The sequence below is a fragment of the Pyrgilauda ruficollis genome, unplaced genomic scaffold (genome assembly GCF_017590135.1).
Source record: "Pyrgilauda ruficollis isolate IOZ18807 unplaced genomic scaffold, ASM1759013v1 scaffold47, whole genome shotgun sequence".
Classification (NCBI taxonomy): Eukaryota; Metazoa; Chordata; class Aves; order Passeriformes; family Passeridae; genus Pyrgilauda; species Pyrgilauda ruficollis.
In genome coordinates, this window is record NW_024526266.1 from 4,672,124 (window position 1) to 4,693,277 (window position 21,154).

At 41.1% G+C, this 21,154-nt stretch overlaps 1 protein-coding gene across 3 annotated transcripts in view; it reads left to right on the forward strand.

The window, feature by feature from the left end:
- The window catches only part of DNM3 (dynamin 3), a 171,792-nt gene that overhangs the window by 107,198 nt on the left and 43,440 nt on the right, over positions 1 to 21,154 (forward strand). For all 3 annotated transcript variants that reach the window (XM_041478893.1, XM_041478895.1, XM_041478894.1), the window contains one exon: positions 8,357 to 8,468. In XM_041478893.1, coding sequence (XP_041334827.1) covers positions 8,357 to 8,468 — 112 coding nt within the window. The remainder of the gene's footprint in view (positions 1 to 8,356; positions 8,469 to 21,154) is intronic.

Genomic DNA, 21,154 nt, shown 5'->3' on the forward strand with positions numbered 1-21,154 from the left:
AGTTACAGTATTACTTAACAGGGAGGTTAGGTTTGTTTTTCTGCAAAGTAAGTCACACATTTAAAGTTTTTGAATGGGCCATCTACTTAATTTATAGACACCCTGGAAGATCTTTGCAATGGACTCCTCTAGTTTCCTTACCTTAGGAGCAGTAGATATTAGACCAAAGTGAATTCGAGTGAGTGCCCTGTGATTCCTGGATCATTTTGGCTGCATCCATCTGCCCGAGCCTGCCTTTAGTAACTGAAGTTGAGCTGTGGGTTCAAGTAGTGTGTGTCTAACCTAAAGCCGTCAAGTGAGTGCTATTCTGTGTTCATCTTCTCCACAGGAAACTCGTGGCAAGTCTGGTTTTTTTTAGACTGGAAAAAGAGATCAAATATATTGAGTATTTTAAAATAATTACGCTATAGAAAAAGAAAGAATGTTTGCAGTACTGCTGTAGAGCTTACTGTGAAGTTGTGTAGATGTAGCCACTGACTTTCTAGGCAGAGCTGAGAATGGAGAAGAGAGGATTTTGTCAGCATCTCAGCTCACATTCAGTAGATTAACCTGTCATGTTCTCATTGCTGAGTGGGTAAAACTCTTGTTCGGAGCTCAAGAACACAGAAAACAAATTCTGTCCATCTCAGAAAGTTTACTGTCCTTACAGGATTTAATTCCAAATACTTGATTTATTCTCCATGTATTTCCATGTATTTCTCGTAAAAATTATTCACTTCTTGGTGCTTTTTCTGTTACCCAAGTGCTATAGCCTGGGACAAGAACTGTAGTCTTAAATGGGTCTCCCTTAAGGATCTGTGCAAGTCCTACCTCTCTGTCTCACCTGAGAGGGGCAAACAGTCTTTGATCTTGTCCTTTTGATCCACATGATACTATTTTCACAGATTGTCTGTTGTTCTAAAGTAATCTCTTGCCTTTGCAGTAGCCTAATTATACTTTTTTCCTGATTTACTGGTCAATAAATTGTTGAATTACTGTATTACACCTCAATTTATATACTACTTCCCTTTTAATTGAAGAAATGATGCTGAGTTAAAAAACCTGTCTTCATTTGCTAGAAGCAGAGAAAAAGCTTCTTTCCACCTCTTCTCCAACTCTGGAGAGATGAATTTTCTTTTAGAGGAGCAGGGATTCTACTAGGTACAGGTTTTGGTGGTTATAAATGGGAGTAGGCTGAAGTGTTTGTTAAGTTGGTGAATTTTCAAGCCTTTTCTACCAATAGTGGGAGTAGCAACCACAGAGTGAGGAAGGGTTACCCGGTGGAGAGTCCCTGATCAGCAGCCTTCCTCTGCTCCTCTTCAGACTCACTCCTTTCCTTGGAGCCAGACGAGCAGAACCCATGTGTGAAATTCTGCCTTCCTTGCAGAGGAAGAGGCCACCAGTACTTGTGTCTTTTCCTTTCCTGCCCAACCAGTGAAGGCTGGCCTAGAACAGAGGCTAGACAGAGTTAAAGAATAAAGCAGGGATTTATTAGGAGGCCTCAATGGATCCACCTTGGGCAGCACAAGAGCCCAGCCAGGGCTGCACCCAAGATGAACCAAAATGGTCACGACCGGTCACAAGGTCTCTCACTTTTATAAGTTTTGCTCTGTTTGCATATTGGAGTTAATTGTCCAATGACAGCTCCAGCCCACGAAGTCCCGTCCTTGTTTTTCTCTCTTCAGCCCCTCTCTTCAGCTCACGTTGTTTATGTTCTTGGACCTGAGATTTGGATCATTTGTCCTTGGTCCCCAGCTAGAGAAGGAATTGTTTTGTCTCCCTGCTCTGTGCAGAGAGCTCACCATTCCCTAACATGAAGCCCAGACCCACACACTAAAGCAGCACAGAATCTGAAAATATAAAAGTTAAAATCTGAGGCCTCACCAGGACCCAGATGAAACTGAGTAGTGGTGTTGCTTTCCTCACCTCTGTGGTTCTGTGTGATACAGGGGTGTGAGGAGGAGTGCAAAGCACAGAACTGTTCCTTTTGCTTTCACAAGAGCGGGTTCCTGAGAGCAAAATGCCCCTCAGGAATCATGAAGCAGAATCTGCCATCCCTGCTCCAGAGCCGCCTGTCTGTAAAAACAGTTCTTTAATCTGACAGACAGATGAATGTCCAGAGAAGAGCGAGCAAAAGGCCATTTTGAGGGCACACAATAGGACTGAAAATAGAACTGCCAGATGCGGAATTGTAGCTACTGACTCCTGAGTACACTCTCTCTGTCAGGAATCATGTTGCACAGAGAGCTGTGTCTGGTCGGACCCAGGAAATGACAATGTGTCTGCTCAGTGAGAGGTGTCACTGCCTGTTTTGGATAGGTGGTGTTGGCTCTGGGTTGCTCTAGAAGGGGATGGAGCACAAGTTGTTTCTGGGACTCCAAATGTACTAGAACTGTTAAGTACTGAATTTTTGGCCATGGGCAGCAAAGGGTTAACTGCTATCCATATATAAGGGAAATTGGGCAAGAGCCAAAATAAAGGGAACTAGTGAAAGGAGACCGGGTCAGAGGAGGTGTTGGATAGAAGCCAGGCTAAAGGAGAAAGCCTAAAATGAGATGTATGTTTAGTTACTGTTTTTGAATTACTCAGAAAGCTAAGCTCCAGGAAGAGCTGGACTGTAAGCTATTCAGAGCCCTCTCTGTTCGAAATGGAAGAGAGAGAATCTGTTTAATTAAAAACCCCTACAAATTTAATCCAGAAAAAAGCTGCTAACATTTCTAAACAAACTCCTAAAATGCTGGAGAATACAATATTTAAGAACAGGAAAAATATACAAACCCAAGGAATATCTAGCCTTTATTGCCAACAGCTTTCCCTTATTAAAAAAAAAAAAAAAAAAAAGAGGTTAGGGTTTTTTTTTTTTTTTTTTTTGGTGGGGGGGGGGGGGGTTTGGTTTTTTTTGTTTTTTTTTTCCTGGAATATATTCTGTTTTGTCATTATTGACAAGTATTTTTTACATGACAAATAAGAGAGAGTATGGTGCAGGTATTGACAGCTGGGGGCAGCTTTTGTGTCTGTGTGGCCCCGAGGCAGATTCCAGGCCAGGCTTCCATCCCTCACCACCAAAGGCATCAAACCTTCTTCTCCAGGGACTGCTGGAATATTTTAGTGGCAGTCACTGTTACTACTGTGGATTTTGGCCTGTGTGGTGTTAGTTTTGGCTGCATTTCTGTTCTGGGTTACATATAGGACTCGAGATACTTCATTGCCAAGGCTGGCCTATGTACTGAGCAGCACATCTTCTGTTCATTTGCACCTGAAAGTTGAGGGGCTTTCTGTGTGTTTTGGGTGTGTGTACTTGAAAAGATTCATATGCTTTTGGGAGAGCACTCAAATGACACAGATAGCAAAATCCTTAAGTGTAATTATTTCATGACATTGTCTCAGAGATTGTCTCCTTGGCTTTTCTGGATATTAAGAAAAAAAGAATCTTCAGAGCCATGTGTAATTAATTTTAATTAGCATTCACACTGGAGTGATCTGAAATGGTACGCCTTGATAGAAAATGTTAGTCATTGCTGTTAACTCAGAGCAGATGGCCATTTTTGTTTCTTCAAAATATATGATTTGCAGAGCTTTTGGTAGAGCTTTCCTGTTTGGGGGAAAAAAAAAAAAAGGTGCATATGCTCAAACCAGCCATTGTGCAATTACAAGTGTCCAAAATCACAGACTAAGACTAAATTTCAATAAGCAGAGTGTGCACAGTGGAGCTGCAGGTTAAATAGATAGAAAATGTACAATTTTATCCAAGATTACCTTTTCCAGCTGCTGGAGTGTGTGGATTCTGTTATTTTCTCCCCTTTTCATTTTAGGTGACTATTCATTAAGCCCATATTCTGTACGTTTTCAATTTCAATCAAGTGAGAAATGCCTAAGAATTCAATCTTTTGTGTTTTTCATGGAATAAAATGGGACCTATTTGCATATAGTTCTAGATTTCTAATGTTCAATTCTGCTTCCATCCTAATAGAGATGTTTACAAAAAATCACTTTGAAATCCCTGTAAAAGAAGATATTCCTTTATCTTGCAGTCTGTGAGTAGCTTCTCTTGTGTCACTGTGACTGCTGAAACTAAATACGGGTTTGTGTTCCTTGGAGGATTCAAGTAGTTTATAGGTCCAGTTCTAAAAAATGGTCCTACTATTCTTGCTATGGAAGGGTTGTTCTGTCTCCTCCCACATTAGCAAGAATAAATGCATTTTTAATTAATCTTGGTTTGTATTTTCTCTCTGTGAAAAGAAACTTTATGCATATCCAGTACAACTTTGGCTAGTGAAATCCAGATCCAGCTCAACCTAAAAGCTCTCCATGCCCATGGTTATATGTGAGTATGCATTAATATATAATCACACATGTTAACTGAGTTTGTAATGTGCCTGCAGTGGTTGCCCTTCCAAATTTTCTAGGCTTGCTGGAGATAAATATTTAACCTGAGCTTAGTATTAAGAAATTGCAAGAGGTACAGTCCCTCTTGATGTACAGCCGTGGACATGCTCGGCACATTCTGATGTGCAGCCACCATGGAGGGATCCCACTGGTGTTGCAAGGGCTGTTCTTTCTGGGTGATTTTCAGGTGTGCTATTCACTCCCTGCTCCTGGACTGCAGAGATTTGGTTTATAGGCAGGCAAGCTTTCCCTAGGCAGTGCTGACAGCCCAGGCTTCAGGGCAGGTGGGAAGGAAATCTCAGTAACTCACAGCTGGGCCAGTCTTCAAACTTCTCTGGCATTTCTCACTTTCCTCTTGGGCACTTCAAATACCTTAACCCAGTCCTGTTAGGATTCTCTTGTGATGGGAGGACTCCAAGAAACACCTACGGACATTTCTGTATTAGGCCCTGAAATATACAGGGGAAAGGAATCAAGAAATCAATGTTAAAATAAAGTGAAGAAGTTGTAGGGTAAGCAAAGTCACAGCTGGGTGGCTGCTCAACCTTGAGGTGATAGGCCTGGCATCTCCTGAGTGTGGAACCTTCCAGAACTAGAAATGATGCTTTTAGTCCAATTGTCTGTTCATCCTCATGAGCAATTATGTTGTATTTTTAGTGGAAATGCAGTTCCAAGTTGAGGTTTATTTATCTAGAGTACAATAAAATCTGCAGATAACAAATGGTAGCCTTTTGTATTTTTTACTCAGGGAAAAAATGCATTGTAATCAGTATGTTTCCATATCTGGAAATCAACAATTATGTTGATTTCCAGATATGCCACTATAGTTATATTTTCATTAACCATGCATGATATTTAAATTACAGTGATGAGACTCCAGGAGGAAGCAGAGTAGATAGATGTGGTAGATGCACACAGCTTTGCAGTTTCCTCAATAATGTGTTCACATTTAAGAAATCTTAAATGTTCAAGGGAAATACTGCTTTTCTGTATCTGTCTTGTTTCTGCAGTCCCTTAGATTTACAGATGCCTGAATATCAGCAGGATTGGTATTGTTGAGAATTCATCTTTCCTGGTGTCCTTTATTCTGTCAGTCTTTGATGTCCAACATCCCATTTAGCTGCTCTAGAGATGAGGGTGAGAACATTACTTCACAGTATTCCATATGGAGAATGTAGGTGAGGCTTGAGTAGTAACTGGTGCTGTGCTGATGTCTTCAGCAATTTTAAGAAGTGGAAGAGAGAAGAAAACAGAAAATCTGAATTGTTTTCAAGAACGTTTTTACAGCTTTCCATGAGACGCCAGTGGATTCCTAATGAGTAAAACATGTTAATGTGTTTTCGTAAGATTCCACTGGTAACAGGAAAGGACACACACTTTTCAGAAGTTACTGAAAGAAGCTAACTTTGGCTTTTTTTTCCTTTGAAAAATTCCTATGCTTGTCAGCCTTTCTGGGAGAAAGACAGGCAGGGGCAGTCTAGCAGCAAGGAATCCAGCTGGGGAGACAAGCATCCCCTCACCTGCCCTGCTGGGACATTCCTGGGAGCACTCAGGGTGTGCATCCTTCAGTCCCTCACATGTGCTGTGTCTTTGGCGGTGGTGGTGGAATAGAACGAGCTGCACAAAAAAGAGCTCTCATATCCTACAGGGAGAAAGAAAGGCCTGGGAGATGCGGGGACATCAGCTGCTGGCCATGAGGTGTCCCCAGCCCCAGGAGAAGTCCTGACACAGAGGCAGAATGCAGGACTGTCAGCTCCCACGTGCTCGGAGTGCCTGGCTGAAATCCCTGCTCGCACAGCCACGCTGCTTGGAGCAAGCCACAAAATGCCAAAGAGTGTAATATATAACATGACAGGCCTGAAAAAATGTTTTCACAAGCTGGTGTCATGTTGTTTTGCTCTTGCAGATAAGTGTTTTTGGAACTTCCCTATCACTGTGTTTTACAGCCTTTATTTGCTCTATTGTTATTTTTAGTCATCTTTGCTGAGAGTACCCTTTTACCATTTCAGCTTCCTAGTTCTTCAAAGTTATAGCTGCTTCGTTATCTTAGCCAGAAAAGCTTATCTCAGTAAAAGTTTTTCCTAACAATAAATTAAAGCTTTTTTCTTCTGGCAATTTCATTATGCCTTCTTTTTTTTTCCCACTTTTTTTTTTTTCTTTTAATTGACTTCTTTTTATTCAGTAAGTGCTGACTTGGAGTTCCACAATGTTGCAAATTGAATAAAATTCAGGTGTTTGCTCAGTTTAAGGTAAAAGCATCTGATAAAGTCATCCAGGCTATTATTTGCTTTAAGAGAGGATTAGTATTTTGGAGTCAGGGAAGAAAAAGGATTAATTTTAAATTTCTCAATCAATAAAAGAATCCACAGAGCTTTCAGTTATTTATCCTGTGAGTGGCTTTGGCTAAACTGTAGGATCAGGCCTGTTAGTGCCTCTTTGTGACCTTTGGGGCTGGTTTCTTTGGGAAGGAAATGCTCTGGTGGCACCTCCAGTCTGGAATTTTGAAGGGAGTAGTGCAAGCCTGGTGCTCAGATTTAGCCTTTGAATTTGGTGAGAACTGAGTCCCCAATGTAAGGAAATAATTTTGAGTATGTCCTTTATTCATTGCAGTTTTGAATTCAACCTATGAGCCTGCTAAAAAATACCTGATTTTGCTCTCTTCAGAGTGGGTATGCTGTGGTTGCTCTGCTGTGGTTTCATAGGTGATAATTTAACGATTTGGTGTCATGGCTGCTTCATGCTCAGGTTCAATTACACCTTTTTTACCTTTTTTTAACCTGTTTCCTGAGACTGTCCCTAAAAAGCAAGGCTGTCAGCTGCCTGGTGCCATTGTTGGTTAAGAGAGAATCACTTCTGTGAGTGGGAATTACATCAAGTCAGTTGTGTTCCAGCAGTGGCAGTGAAATCCCACCAGTCCCCAAATGCTAAAGAAATTTGTCTAGGCAGTGACAATAATAGCTTTATTTCCTTGTTCTACAGTGAATTCAGGCTTTTTTCCCTCTCAGAATATGTGGGAGAAATGACCTCTGTAGCTGCACAATGAAACCAAAGGGCCCTTTGTCATTGAGAGTGAAGCAATCTCCATCAACCCCTCTCCTCCACAGCTTGCTCAGGGAAGAAAACAGTCTGCTTGGGATGGAAGATTGATTCTTGTGCAACTGTTAAGATCTAGCAAAATGTGCTTTCCTAACCCTTTTCAGCTAAGCTTGTGGCCTTTCCTAAAAATACTGTTGGCTGACAAACTTACAGTGGTCTGGTCTGTGTATAGAATTGGAATTCAGAAACTAATGGCTAAACCGTAAGGGGAAAATCTCTTCTGTGTATTGAAGAATTTACAAGTACCACCTTCCTACAGATGTATTTTCCCTCCTTTCTCTTTTTCTTCCATTAAGTGATTCCCTGTATTTATCTCATTATGTGAACTACCTGTAAGTGGTTTTATTTAAACATGCCCCAGTTTTCTTACTGTGGTGAGAGGCATCTGAGGTTTGTTTTGTTTGTTTAAAAATATCTTGATTATCATTGCTGGTTTTTTCCTCTTTTACTGATGATGTCTAAAAACTGAAAAGCGTATAAACTGGACTGAAAGGACTTCACATGGGAAGAAGTTGCATCAGTGATGATTTTGGTATTTATTGTTACAGCAGCAATCCATCTCAAGCTGTGCTGTTATGTTGGCATGTCTTACGTGTTTGTCCTTTTCCTCACAACACCCTCTTTTCCCCTAAAACTGCTCTGTTTTAGCAAAAGCAGGAAAATTGATTTTAAGTAGTTTCATGGTGCTTTTAGCTGATTATTATTTCCAGAGCTGTGCTAAGATATTTTTAAGTACTCCATGTAATTATTAAACAAGCACCTGTCCCATAAAGTCTGTTGTCCACAACAATTACCAAGTAATTTCTGATCCCAAATGATTTTTAATTTTAAATGCTGTGTGCATGATAGGGAGTAGTAAAATGTTAGTTTTACAATGTGGTGCTCTTTGTTCCAGGAATGTTTACAAGGATTACCGTTTCCTTGAGCTAGCCTGTGACTCCCAAGAGGAGGTGGATAGCTGGAAGGCATCTCTGCTACGAGCCGGTGTCTATCCTGATAAATCCTCAGTAAGTTAAAAGCTCACTGGTTTGCCAGTAGCTGCTCTGTTTGAGTCAAAAAAAACAACTATATCATCTGGGAAAACACAGTGTCTGCAGATATCTCAACAAAGAGCAGCCTTTTCATTGTACTGTGGTAATTCTAAAATATTCATAATGAAATATTTTAAGAGCAATTTGTGCGTCAAACCTCAATGCAAAAAACCCAACCAACCACAAACCAAACCTTCCAACATGTTTTTCATTGGATCCTTGTAGTAAAAGCATTGAGCAATTTGGGGTTTCCTGAGCTTCATTGTTTCTATTAATGTTTTCTAAGGTAAAGATGTGCTTTGAAGAGTTTATTCCCTCAAGCTCTGGATTACAGAACTGACAGAAGCATTCCAGGCAATCATGTATATTTATTTTACTTATTCACTGCATCATTTTTTTTGTGTATGAAACACATGCTAAACCTTTCCAAGGGCAATTTTACTCAGCTAATCATCATGTGGAGCAAATTGAACAGGATACAATAAAAAAGCCTCTATTCATTTACTAGAAATGACAGAAAGTTGGGAAACAGAATATATCCAGCTACTATTTAATATTTTTTGGACCTGGATATCTTGGTATTTTACTTCAAGTGAAGGTTTGAGATGTATCCAAAGAGAAGGCTGACTAGCAGAATTACCTGGCATTTGAGCCTTTAAAGTTTCTGTAATGCACAGTTCACCTTTCTGCAGTGAGTGCTGGATGCCTTCATCAGAGGATCTCCTCTGAGGAATGATGCTTTGATTCTGATGAATTTGCTCTTCTTCCTAATTGTTTTCCATGGGAAGGCCAGGTTCCTTGACTCCAGGGTCTAGTGCTGTCTTCTCTCTTCATCTTTTTCTTCCCTTGGTTGTGATGCCTGCATGGTTTCCAGTACAATTCTGTCTGCATCTCCTCCAGGAGCTGCTCATGCAAACAAGCTCAGCTTCTCTTCATACAAAGTTTCAAGACTGCCATAAAAAGATAAAGAAGAAATTCTTATACTAGTGGATTCTCCAGTTATAGAAATAAACAGATGATGGTAATGATGAAATTTTTTTTTAGAGAATAGTGCAAATATGCATTTAGCAGGACACCTACCAGGTTTTTTTACCTTTAAAAACTAAAACATTTTTGGTGACTTTTCAGTATGTTGTCTGTTCCAGTAGATCTGTTCCTACCTAAGAATATCAGAAGCCATGTAACAAGGATTTGTTATGAGAGGTTACCTAATTAATTACTTGGACCAATATTCTGTGTTGCTTTGGGTTTTTCTTGATTAGGTTTTAATGATGATTTCACAAAAGGCTCTTGCTGCCTCTGATTTAATCTTGTGTTCTGTGATGGTTTTATCATGTTGATCTATCTGGTACTTTATCCTTAAACAAGACAGACTAGTTGGATTTCTGAACTTCTCTTCTGTCTTCCGGTCTCTCCCTTCTCCCTAAAAATACTTGGTATTCAAAATATGTTTACAAAGAATTATTGGTTTTGTTTAAAGTTGATCTGTCAAAGGAGTCTTAGATGCAAGATGAGAGACTTCCTTGAAAGAAGTAGAAGGGAGTCAAAACACAGTTCTCCTCTGAGTTGGAATTATCTTTACATTATAAAAGAATAAATATTATTGTTCCAAATGCCTGTAGTTTGAAATTCACCCAGTAGTTTATCAGGCGGTTCAGCAAAGACTCTCTGTGCTACTCTAGGCCTCCAAAACTTTATTCCTAAAGGAGGTTCAAATGTGGACTGTGAGTCTGCTGTTCAGAGTTTTGAATTTTGCAAAGCAAAATCTCCAAGGCTCCAGGTACCTTAGAAGATCCACTGGATCCTAAATAAAAATGAGCAGCATTTCATGAAAATACTGTGCATGCCTCTCAGTTTCACAACTTCCTCTGACAATACAGAATTGTTTTAGAGACACCCCCCAGTCTTTTATTCTCCTCCAAAGATTCAGAGACCGTAGTTTTGAGTAGGAGGGACTGCCAGGAAATTACTGCAACCTGAGTTTACTTCAGTGCTTCCCCCCAACTTCATGATCCCAGAGTTAAAAAGGCAAAGAGGTGCCTAAGCCCCTTCCCAGAGTGAACTTCTCTCTCTTTTACCTGTGAGGCACAGCTGGGAGCTCTGAGTATCCAGGCCTTTGGCACCAACAGTAGAACTGCTTCTTGGAAATGAAAACTAAAGGAAAAGTAGGAATCTGGCACCAATTAAAGAGCTGTGTTCTGAATTCTCACCAAGGGCAAATCTCTCCACTAAGAATATTCATTTTTGTTTTGATTTTTTTTAGTAGTGCTACATACAATTGTTTGGTTACAGTGGTGATGGGGCTCAGTACTTACCACCACTAACATGGATTCTCTGCTGCTCATTTAATCCTGCTCATTTAAAGTCCAAGGTTCTAGATTTATAATGTTTCTTTTTGCCTAAGCAAATCTCATTAATATTTTAAAAGCCATATATCACCCCCTTCCTCCATTTCCTTGCTTCATTTTGCTTATTTTCCCTGTCCCTCTGTCCATGGGGATGCACAGAGTGACTGTGTTCCCATATTCACTGTCCCATGAATTACCTCTGGTCAGCCCTCAGCGTTGCTCTGAATTCTTTGCAGTTTCCAAGTCACCTCCTTCCCAATCCATTTGCCTTTGTGAGGCCGTGGGCTTTGACAGCCACCCAGATAGCAATGAATCAGTGTTTTTATTTTTCCAACCCATATGCAAGGCAGCTTGCTTGATATAAATCATCCTGTGGCCAATTCACTTTGAAATGGGATATCCATTTACCAGCTGACTTTGCTGCTGGCTTTCTGGACTGATGCATCCAAACCCCTCCTTTTTTTGTTAAAAAATGACTACAACGTTGTGACTAACCTTTCCAGACTGTATTTCTCAACTGGTGTAGGCTGGTGTTTATTTTGGCTGGCTTCCCACTGTATAATATACACTGTTCATGCCAGCTCATGGCAAAACTCACAATTAAACCAAAATAATAGCCCAGATGTTTGTCGTAACTTGCTCTGCACACTTTACCTTGTTAGCACCACCCATTCCTTCTCCCCCCATGCCCCCCAATGCCATCTCCTCCTTATTTTTATTACTAATCTAAAAATTCAACTTTTGCTTTTTAAAATGCTTTGAATCTTGAAACTTTCCATTAGCTGGCAAGTTGTAGGGAATGGCTGTCGTGGAAGGCTCAGCCGAGCTGGTTCTTTGAGTACTGGAAGTTCAGTGTTACCAACACATGAAAATCCCTCTGGCTGCCATCCCATCCCATCCTATCCCATCCCTAGATCACTTCAGGCCTCATTTTCTTCTCCCTTGTATTTGTATCCAGCCACTTGCCAGGAGCTGCTTCTGATTTGCACTGGGTCAGAATGTTTGTGCAGTGAGGAAAACAGCTCTGCTGAATATTCAAGTCCTTTGTGAATGTCCTGTGCTCCCCTGGAAGCTGTCTGACTGCAGGATTCAGTAATGTTCCCTGAGTCAGTTCCTCATTTGGTTTGAGCCATTTCCAGAACTGTACAAGTTAGGCTGAATGCATGTAAAATAAATATAACTAATATTTCTTTTTTCCCCTCTTTTCTTCCGTGCTGCATCCTGCAAAGGGGAGCAACAAAGTAAGTTGTTTGTCCTTTTACAAAATCCTTTTGTATCCTGTCTGAAGGACTTTGTAATGAAAATTAGTTTGTCTTTCAGTTTAGACAGCTATTGCCTGCATGCTCTTAACAGCAAAATGTAATTAAAAATGTGGGTGCAAAAGTGTCTTCAAGAAAAACTATAACTGGCTCTTTTAATTTTGGGGAAAGAGTGTTAAGTGTTGCTGAGCTGTTTTTAAGGAGGTTCAGTAAGAATGCTTCTATAAAAGTATTGGGCCCGAAGATTATGAAGGTATAGCAATAAAGACCTTCTGAGGAAAGGTTACTACAGTCTGATGAAACTCATTACAGCTGGGTTTTTTGACCATGCATCAAAGCTTGTATTAATGGGCAGTTATAAAAACCCAGCACTAAAGTCTTAAATAACAGATTTGCTGGCGTTGTTGGCTAAGCTGAACTAGATCAGTGTACTGGCTTTGAAGGTGCCTTAAAATGGATGGAGGAGGGTGGGGTCAACATTTGACTTGGCTTCTAGACCCTTGATGTGTTCCAGCTGGACAGCAGCAGAAGGGTGTGGGGTGTGGAGAGGGAGAACTGAAATATGCGTGGTAGGGGTTTTTTTTGAAAGTAAGCAGCACATAAAAAGACAGTTTTGCTGATGTTGATCTGATAAACGAATAATCATGCAGTTCCCAGGGTTAGGACTTTTTAATGCCATTTTTTATTGAGCTTAAGAATGCAAGTTTCACATCTCACACTTTGGAATAAGATGCAGAGAGAGTTTGTCATACCTCAGAAAGGAGTTATACAGCTTTTGTGACTTTTTTTCCCCCTCTCCTTCCTGTTTTGATATATTAACCCTTAAGAAGATGAATCTGGAGCATCAAAAGATGCTTCAGAGGAAACGTTGAAAGTAGCCTTTGAATATTGCCTGTAGCATCTCTTTGTGAGCTGGAAGCTTTCTGGGATATTTGGGAAAGACCCAGGTGGGTTTTAAAGGTTTTGACGGTTGGGGAATTTTGTCTGCTTCTAATTTTTGTATTTTTAACCAGTTTTTGACCACTCCTCTCTCCACAGTGGCTGGGCTCAGAAGCACCAAAAATACTGTTTTGTTGGCCTGCCTGAGAAAAGGTGCTCTTAGTGTTGGGTGGGGAGGGGTTAAGAGAATTGATGAATTGATGGCATAGAGAGAGGACTTTACATAGGAGGTGGTGTGAAATGTAAATGTTAACTGTGTACACTAAAATGTCAAGGTAGTGTTTATAATGTTTCTTTACGACATGCTGGCTTAAGGCTTTGCTGCTGCAGGGGATGCTGCTCTGATCTCAGAGGAGACTGTAGATGCTCTGTTAAGGGAAATGGGGATAGATGGGACACTACTGAGCTCTTGGGGCTGGCACAAACTGAGTCTGGAGGTCAGGAGCTGCATGGACCTGCTCTGTTCTCCAGAGCTGTGAGCTGTGGGGCACCCCAGGGAGGTCAGCACCAGAAGCAGCTGACAGATTTCAGCAGGACACCCATGAGCAGGGAGAGGAGAAGCCTGTGAAATGTGAGGATTTGGGAGCTCTTAAGTCTTCCTTTACTATGAGCCAAGGGCAGTTCTTGCTGTAGGTTCAGAAACTCCATCTGGCCTGGGTTGCCATCCAGAAGATAACTGCAAAAGAAATCTCCAGGAAACCATCCTGATCTTTCTCTTTGACCCAGTTCCTTGTAAGGATTCGTGTCTCGTCATCCATGTGTCCCCCTTCTCCTTCACACACATCATTCCTGCTGGAGTCTGGAGATCACCTGATCCCAGTTGGACAGATAGAAGCAACGTGCAGCTGCCTGCAGAGGCTCAAACTCCACAGTCTTGAGATTTCTGTACCTAGTGGAGTTGGAAAATTACGTGGATAAACCTGAGAGGTGACCAGAGAGTTTCTGAGAAGAGGCCGGGGGGAGAGGAATGGCAGATTGTGTATTGTGTCTTAAAGCTTCTAATGCAACTTTGTGCTGAAAAGCTGCAGAATCCTTCCTTACTGTCCTGGCACAGCTTTCCTGGGTTGCTACCAGAGCTGTAACCCTTCTCCAGTGCTGCCCAGTGTGCTGTTCCTGCACTGGATCCTGTCATGTGTTCACATGTCAAGATCCTGAACTCACCCATCCGTTCAGACTGTGGCCTCTTTTATACCTCTGCCTTTAGCTTTGCACTCTTGGACTTAGAAAAGTAAAAATAAACATTGGAGTAATGAGTCCGTAAGAAAAAGGGGGAGGAAGGGAAGTGAAGAGGGTTTATAATCGTCAGCGGGCTACTAATCATTTTTATTTTTACTTTTTATTGTTGCACAATCATTACTGTAAGTGAGATTTCTCACATGGTTAAAGATAAATATATCTTCAGAAGCTTTGTTGGATAAAATCTGTAAAAGGGTCGTGTAGAATGAGGTAATGGAGACCTACCTCATTCAGCAAGCACATGTTGGCAAGCTGCATTTTGCTAATATTAACACTGAGCTCCACAGCCTTGCATGAGGAATGAGTGCAGAATTGCCCAGAGTTGTGCAGAGCACTGTACCTTCAGCCCAGCTGCTGAAGACAGAGGAACTGAGAGCTTCTGACTGTCCTAACCCACCACTGTGGATGTGCTGCTTACCCTGTGCATCTTCTTTACCCCCATTTAAAAAACAAATCCCCTCCAAACAACCCTCAGATGCTGCTGTGTAAAAACAATACCAAAACCTGAACCATTCTCCCAGAGTCCATCTCCATGTGCTTCTAACACTGTTGGGTTAAAAGAGTAGATAGAGGCTGGGACGTGAGGAAATTTTGATTCTGAATCCCTGGGCACTCAAGCAATAAAACAGCAGCAACAGAAAAATCTCAAAAGCTTAAAGTGACACTTTTTAATATAAAAAGTCACCTTTCCTTTGTCATCATTAAGCCCTGAGTTAGCCAATAATTTCTACTTGATTCAAAGTACCAAACACTTAAATGCTGAACTCAGACTTGAGAAACTTTGACTTGGAAAACCAAAATCTCTTTAAATTACTTTTTACAAACTAGTAAAAAGTAGTAACTTTTACTACTAAAAGTAGTAACTACAAATTTCGTGCCTTCTAATTATTTTGCATTGCTGTGCTTGCTGATAACCCTTTACAGAATGTGTAGAACTAAAGTCTATAAACTCTATATTCACATCTCAGTGGAGTTGTCACAGTGCAGGTAATGCTGTTCATGCAAACGGTCACTGAATGTAAAATCAGTGTAATTTAGTTGGCATTTTCTCTTAGGAAAGGCAGAGTCCCCCTGAAAAGAGAAAGAAAATACTCTTCCTGTCAGGTCAGTTTGCCTATTGGTCCTTCAAATTCTTTTTGGTGACTATTAATGGCTTAAATTAAAGTCTTTCTTTTCTCTCCCCATTTTTTAAAAACTTCTTATTTTATTTAAAGGGGAGTTACTGTTACTAAACCCAGATTCCAGATCAGCTACTTCATTAAGGAGTCCAGATGTCCTCCTGTCTCTTGAGACAGTCCTGGAAAATGGGAACATAGTGAAGTCAGGATCCTCATTCTCCCTGCATATATGACAGCAGTGCTCTCAGTTCATGTGTTTTGTGCTTGGCTCTTCCATGTAAATGCAGGTGCAGTGCCAGAAGCTGGAGGTGTCTCACACTGGATAAAGTTCTGGTGCTTTCTTTTCAAGTCTGGCCATGTTTCTGAAAGGGCTTCAGTTCCCTCCCAGACATAACTGTGTTCCTGGCTGTGGTGATGCTCTGCCAGTGCCCCAGCCAGATTCAGTGGTTCTGCTCTGGGATTGCTCAAGTCCCTGCTTGGGATAAGTCCCAAAAGTAGAAAAAGTAAAGACTTGTTTGGGTTTGTTGAAAAGCAAACTGCTGATATGTCAGAGGGCAAAACAGTGTAGTCAGAAGTGTAAACTCTGCATTTACTGAGTTTACTTTTTTTAAACTAGTATATTTTAGAAAAGGAAGGCATTGAATTCTAGGAAAAGAAGAATGCATTTCAGTTGTGACTAAAGGTGGCTTCAAGCCAAGTAGGTTTAAAAATAACTTTTAAATGAAGTGTTAATTTTTTTTTTTTCAAGTGGAAAAATGCCATAATTTTATAGACAGTGTTTCAGTCATTGCTTTGAACAGATGAGCTGGATTTTACAAGGAAGTCCCGGTGTAAAAGAGCAGCCCGAGGGGGTGAGGGTGCATGCGCACACGCTGGGTCAAAAGCAGTCCAAAAGGCAGGAAAGGAAATGGCAGGCTGTTTTCCAGTCCCCTTCTCCCTGCCTCACTGCTCCAAGGATGTGAAAACATGTTTCAGATGAAAGCATTTTCTGCTTCTCCTAAATGTTTACTCCTTCAAACAAAAACTGAAAAGAAGAAACCTTGCTCCCCAAATGTTGCCGAAGAAACAGAGCAGCCCTGGTTCATATTCCTGTAAGAGTAAAAGAACTTCTGTCCCAAGAGAGTTAAAAATGTCCAGGGGAGAAGAGATTCACAGGATTGCATCAGTTGCAGGGAGTGTAACAAGATGCAGGCTGATATTCTGAATGGTTCCAAAGCCAGTCTCGGTAAAGCTGCTGATGGGGTCGGGGGTTCAATGGCTGTCACGGGTTTTATGTTCCTGCTCTTAGCTAAGGCTGCTGACATTAAGCAAACTCCAGGAAATTTAGAAATGAGCAAACATTTTTTATTTCTGTTATGTATTCACGGTGGGCTCTTTACTGTACTTTTGGCAAGGTGTCTGCATACTGAAAATATTTTTAAATTCTTCATTTTTTATGGGGCAGCTAGTTTTCACACCGCTTCTACTCTGATTAAGGATTTTGATGAAACTCTGCAGAAAGGTGAAGGCTCTGTGGCTGTGAAGTTTCAGGAATGTTAGCCCATTCTGGACATTCAGTGAGGTTCCCACGGCCCTGGGGAAGGCCATGAGGGTGGCCAGACTCTTAGGGTGCTTTCCGAGAGCTGGTCAATGAGCACTGAAAGTTGGCTGGAGGAGAGGAAGGTGCTTCTGGGCTGTGCTGCAGCAATCTCAGCCACAAAGGTCCTCTGGAGCCCAGGCTGATACCTGCAGCTGGAGTTCCTGTGGCTACAGCTCTTGGAACAAGAGGTTGCTCCTTTAGCATATGAGATCACCCTTGCGTGGGACTGAACAGAGGGGGAAACACACAACTATCACAAGTGTTTGGGACAATCCTAAAATATCTTCCTTGTCTTCTAAGTCAGTAATTGCACAAAAGCTGAATAGAAATTAGGAGTAAATAAAAATTTGAATTTTTTTTTTTCCTGCCAAAAATGTCTTCCATAGCATTTACAGTGTAACAGCAAATGTCATCATTGGACATGAGGGTGGAGGGCAGCTGATGAACAGCCAGATACTCCTTTTTTCTCATCTCGAAGGGAAAACAAGATGATCAGGAGAAACTGAATGTTTCTTACCCTGACTCTGTTTTGGACTAAAATGAAGATATGCCATGCCTACTCTGACACATAGTTCATCCTGGATTTTTTTTAACCTTCTCTACCTACCTTTCTTTATGGAGACAGTTATGATTACTTTCCATGTGCTGAGTCAGAATCAAGGCCCATATTAAGGGTGTAAAACGGTCCATTCTGGAGGTGCATTCTTTAGTTACATAACTCTCCTTCCAGGATGTCATGTGTTCCTGTTCTGTGGTCACTCCTCAGCTCCTGTTTCCCAGCTCCATTGTGGCCTTTGAATGATGTCTTCCCTCTTCTTCTGTGTTTGGTGTGTGACACTTGATATCTTAAGAGTGCCAGTTTTGGAGAATGGTGATTTCTCACTAGGAAGAGCTGTCTGTGGACATGTTCAGGTGTCTGATCAATGCAGTTTTTGGGTGCCTTTCATACCTTTATTCCTGAAGCCTCAGTTCCTGCAGCAGAGAAACAAGTGATCTCATTCTGTTTCCTTTATATTATTCTCTTTGAAACTCAACCTCTGCTCTTCCTCGTCTATAAGCAAGTAATTAAATTTATAATTAAAAGTAATTAAATTTATAATTAATTTACAATTAAAAGAGAGAATTATGTACCATTCTATGTTCTGGTAACACCTCACATTATTGAGTTCGGTGGAAGTTCATTGGGTGGGTGGCTACAAAATTACCAAGAGCTGTAACACACGGTGTCAGGCCCCCATCAGACCCCTTAGCAGCAGATACTCAAACTTTTTGATTGCATTTGCTGATTGCCTAGTATTATCTTGACCTGTTCGACAGTTGGGGTTTCTAACTGGGTGGCAGCAAACCTAAGGGCATTTATGGAAATCAAGTAAAGAAACTAACCCAGAGAGTGGAAGATAAAGTCCATGAGAAAAATCCGTCTTGTGCAGTGTAATTTCGTGTTCACTTGCAGTTTGGTTTAATACTGTTTGATTTTCAGATCTAGATATTCTTCCAGTAGAAGCAGGAACCTTCTTGTAGTGAGCAGAAGCCTTTCCAGTCACAGACCAGCTGTCCCTAGCTGTGTTGTGCTGGCACTGTGTACAAATAGGGAGTTGTTCATGACCACGGCCTGGAAACAACTGCTGTACCAGATTTCTGGATTATAGTTATTGAAGGTTATCTGGCTGATTCAAACAGCAAATTCTCAGCAGTGTGAGTGAGATTGTGCTTAGCTCTCCTAAGGACTGACCTTCGCCCTGCTTGGCTTAGCTTTTATCCACTTTTGCAGCTGCATCCAGGGCACGCATCCTCAAAAAGCTCAGTTTCTCTTTCAGATCACCTGTGCCTCAAGATGTGGCTGCAAACACTCAAGATGTACTCATGTCAGCTCTGTGCACCAAGGAACTCTATGAGCAGAGTTCCCTGCTGTTCCTCAGCTGAGGGCTTTGACACGGGTGATGGTCTCTCTCCTGAGACCAAAATGCAGCATTGTCTGCAGTGCTGAGCACCACCTGTGTTGCCCTTGGTGTGGTGAAAATCAAGGCTCTTGCTTTAAGAAACTTCACCTTTGGTTGTCTTTATCGTTTGAAAATATCAGTTCCCTCTTTGTTGTATACTGCTCTGCAGAAAATACCTCTTAATGTGATGGGTGAATGTGTGGGCTCAGAAATGGTTTCATTTCAGCCAGGCTGGGTCATGGTCAGGCTGGAAGATGGGCATAGGGAAGTAAATGGCATCACTTCCAGAGAGTGAAAATTTCACCTGTTGTGAGTGGGGGGGCTGACCTTAGTGTTGCATGACTTTGGGGACTGTTTGGGTTTTTCCAATGATTTTTGCAGTCTGATAAGTGTTCTGCTAAAATAAAGTTCTCCTTTTGTAGAACCAATACTGTCTTTGTCTCACTGGGGCTGTGATTTCTGCCCCATGCCCCATTTATTTTCTTGAGCTCCCTTTTCTTTGTACAGTTTCTTTTGTAAGCCCCAGCATGATGCCTTTCCAGCAGCTGGCTTTAATATTGGGACTAGATACTATTTGTCTAGAAGTTGCAGTTGCAAATCAGGATCCCATTTTACAAACTGAGAGTAAGAACATTGTTCCTGGCAGTCCAAGAATGGCATGAGAGAATCAATGAATTATTGCAGGACAGTGTTGTTTGTTAAAGGTTTGTCACTAGCACTAGAGTGCTTCTAGAAACAGGGGTTTGGGGCACACTACCTGTTTGGGACTGGTCTGCCTAGCAAAGGACATTTATTCTTTAAAAATACCTCACTCCAACGTCTGTTGAGTATGCAGAAATTTCTTTCCTCCTGTCTTTTAAATATGAAGGGGATTAATCCTCCTTTTGTGATTATTTCTCAGATACTCTTCAATTCTCTCTGAAATTTGACACTTGTTGATTCGAGTGTCCATCCTTACATGGTGGAACCACCTCAGCTTAGAGTATAAAAATTGCTCGAAAGTGTGTGTTGGGTCAGTTGTTTAAGTGATAAAACATCAATAATCCTTGTGAAATATCCTAGATATAGGCATGCAATGAAGTTCTCCCTCCTTCTGTGTACCCAAGACTGAGTGTCTGTTTTCCAAGACCCTGGTTAATGTCTTTGTTCAGGCACGCTGGATGGGCTTCCTTTGGTGTATAGAACCAACAACATTTTCCCATCAAAATTATGGTCTTTTTTGATGAGTTCCTACTGTGGAATTGCATTTTTGGGAATCCGTGTTTAGAATAATCAATTATTTTTCCTTCCAAGTCTGGATCTCTTGACTGTGAACTGCTTCTCTTCATTGCCAGTGGGTCTCTGGAAGTGCCAGGTTCTTAGATAATTGTCTTTGAGCAGCAAAACAAAGGAACTCAGATTTCCAGTGGAGTACTTAAATACACACATCTTTTCTCTGGTGAGGTTCTCAGTGTGACCTGTTCCTCTCTCATGCATTGCTAGGGGTTTTTTTTCAGGCAAAGTCTTCCTGTCTATGCTCCTTTTAGTTGAATCTTCCATTTGAGATGTTGGAATGATTTACTTGACCTAAGAGATACTCCCTTTTAAAGGAGTTCCTTATATCTTATTTGCAGCTGCTCGTGCTTCTTCAGTATTGGTAGCCTTTAGAATGATGGTTCATAGCTTTTTATAAAACGTGTTTCATCGTTTGGAGAAGAACATTAAGCTGAGGGTCACAAATACCTGAAAGTTTTTCACAAATGCCCCGCTCCTTCCAAATTCAACCCCCAACTGACAATGGAAAATTACAGTTCAAATATTGGTGATGCTACTGCTTTTGTTACTGAGCATTTGGGTAAAAACACTCTTTTACTATGGTAATTTCTCAGCCCCTTGGGAATGACTATTCAATACTTTCAACTTCTTTTATTATTTTCTTGACAGTTTTCTGGCTATATCCTGGAAAGTTTCTGGAGTCTGTTATGGCTCTACAGCAGCTGAGAATAAACTAAAACATGTTCCATTCAGTATGTAAAAGTATAACTTTGGGCAGGGGAGGTTTCCAGTGCAAAATAACATGTCCACATTCACATGTAGACTAAAAACTCAGAGAGTGAGATAAAATGGCTAAGAAGTTGCTTCCAGGTTCCCACTCAGTTCTCTTGGATATCTGCAAAAACTAAGTGGTTTTGCTACAGAACACAATCTCTGCTTCACACAGAATGTGTCTGTTAATATTCCTACTGGAATTTCCTAGTCGGTCC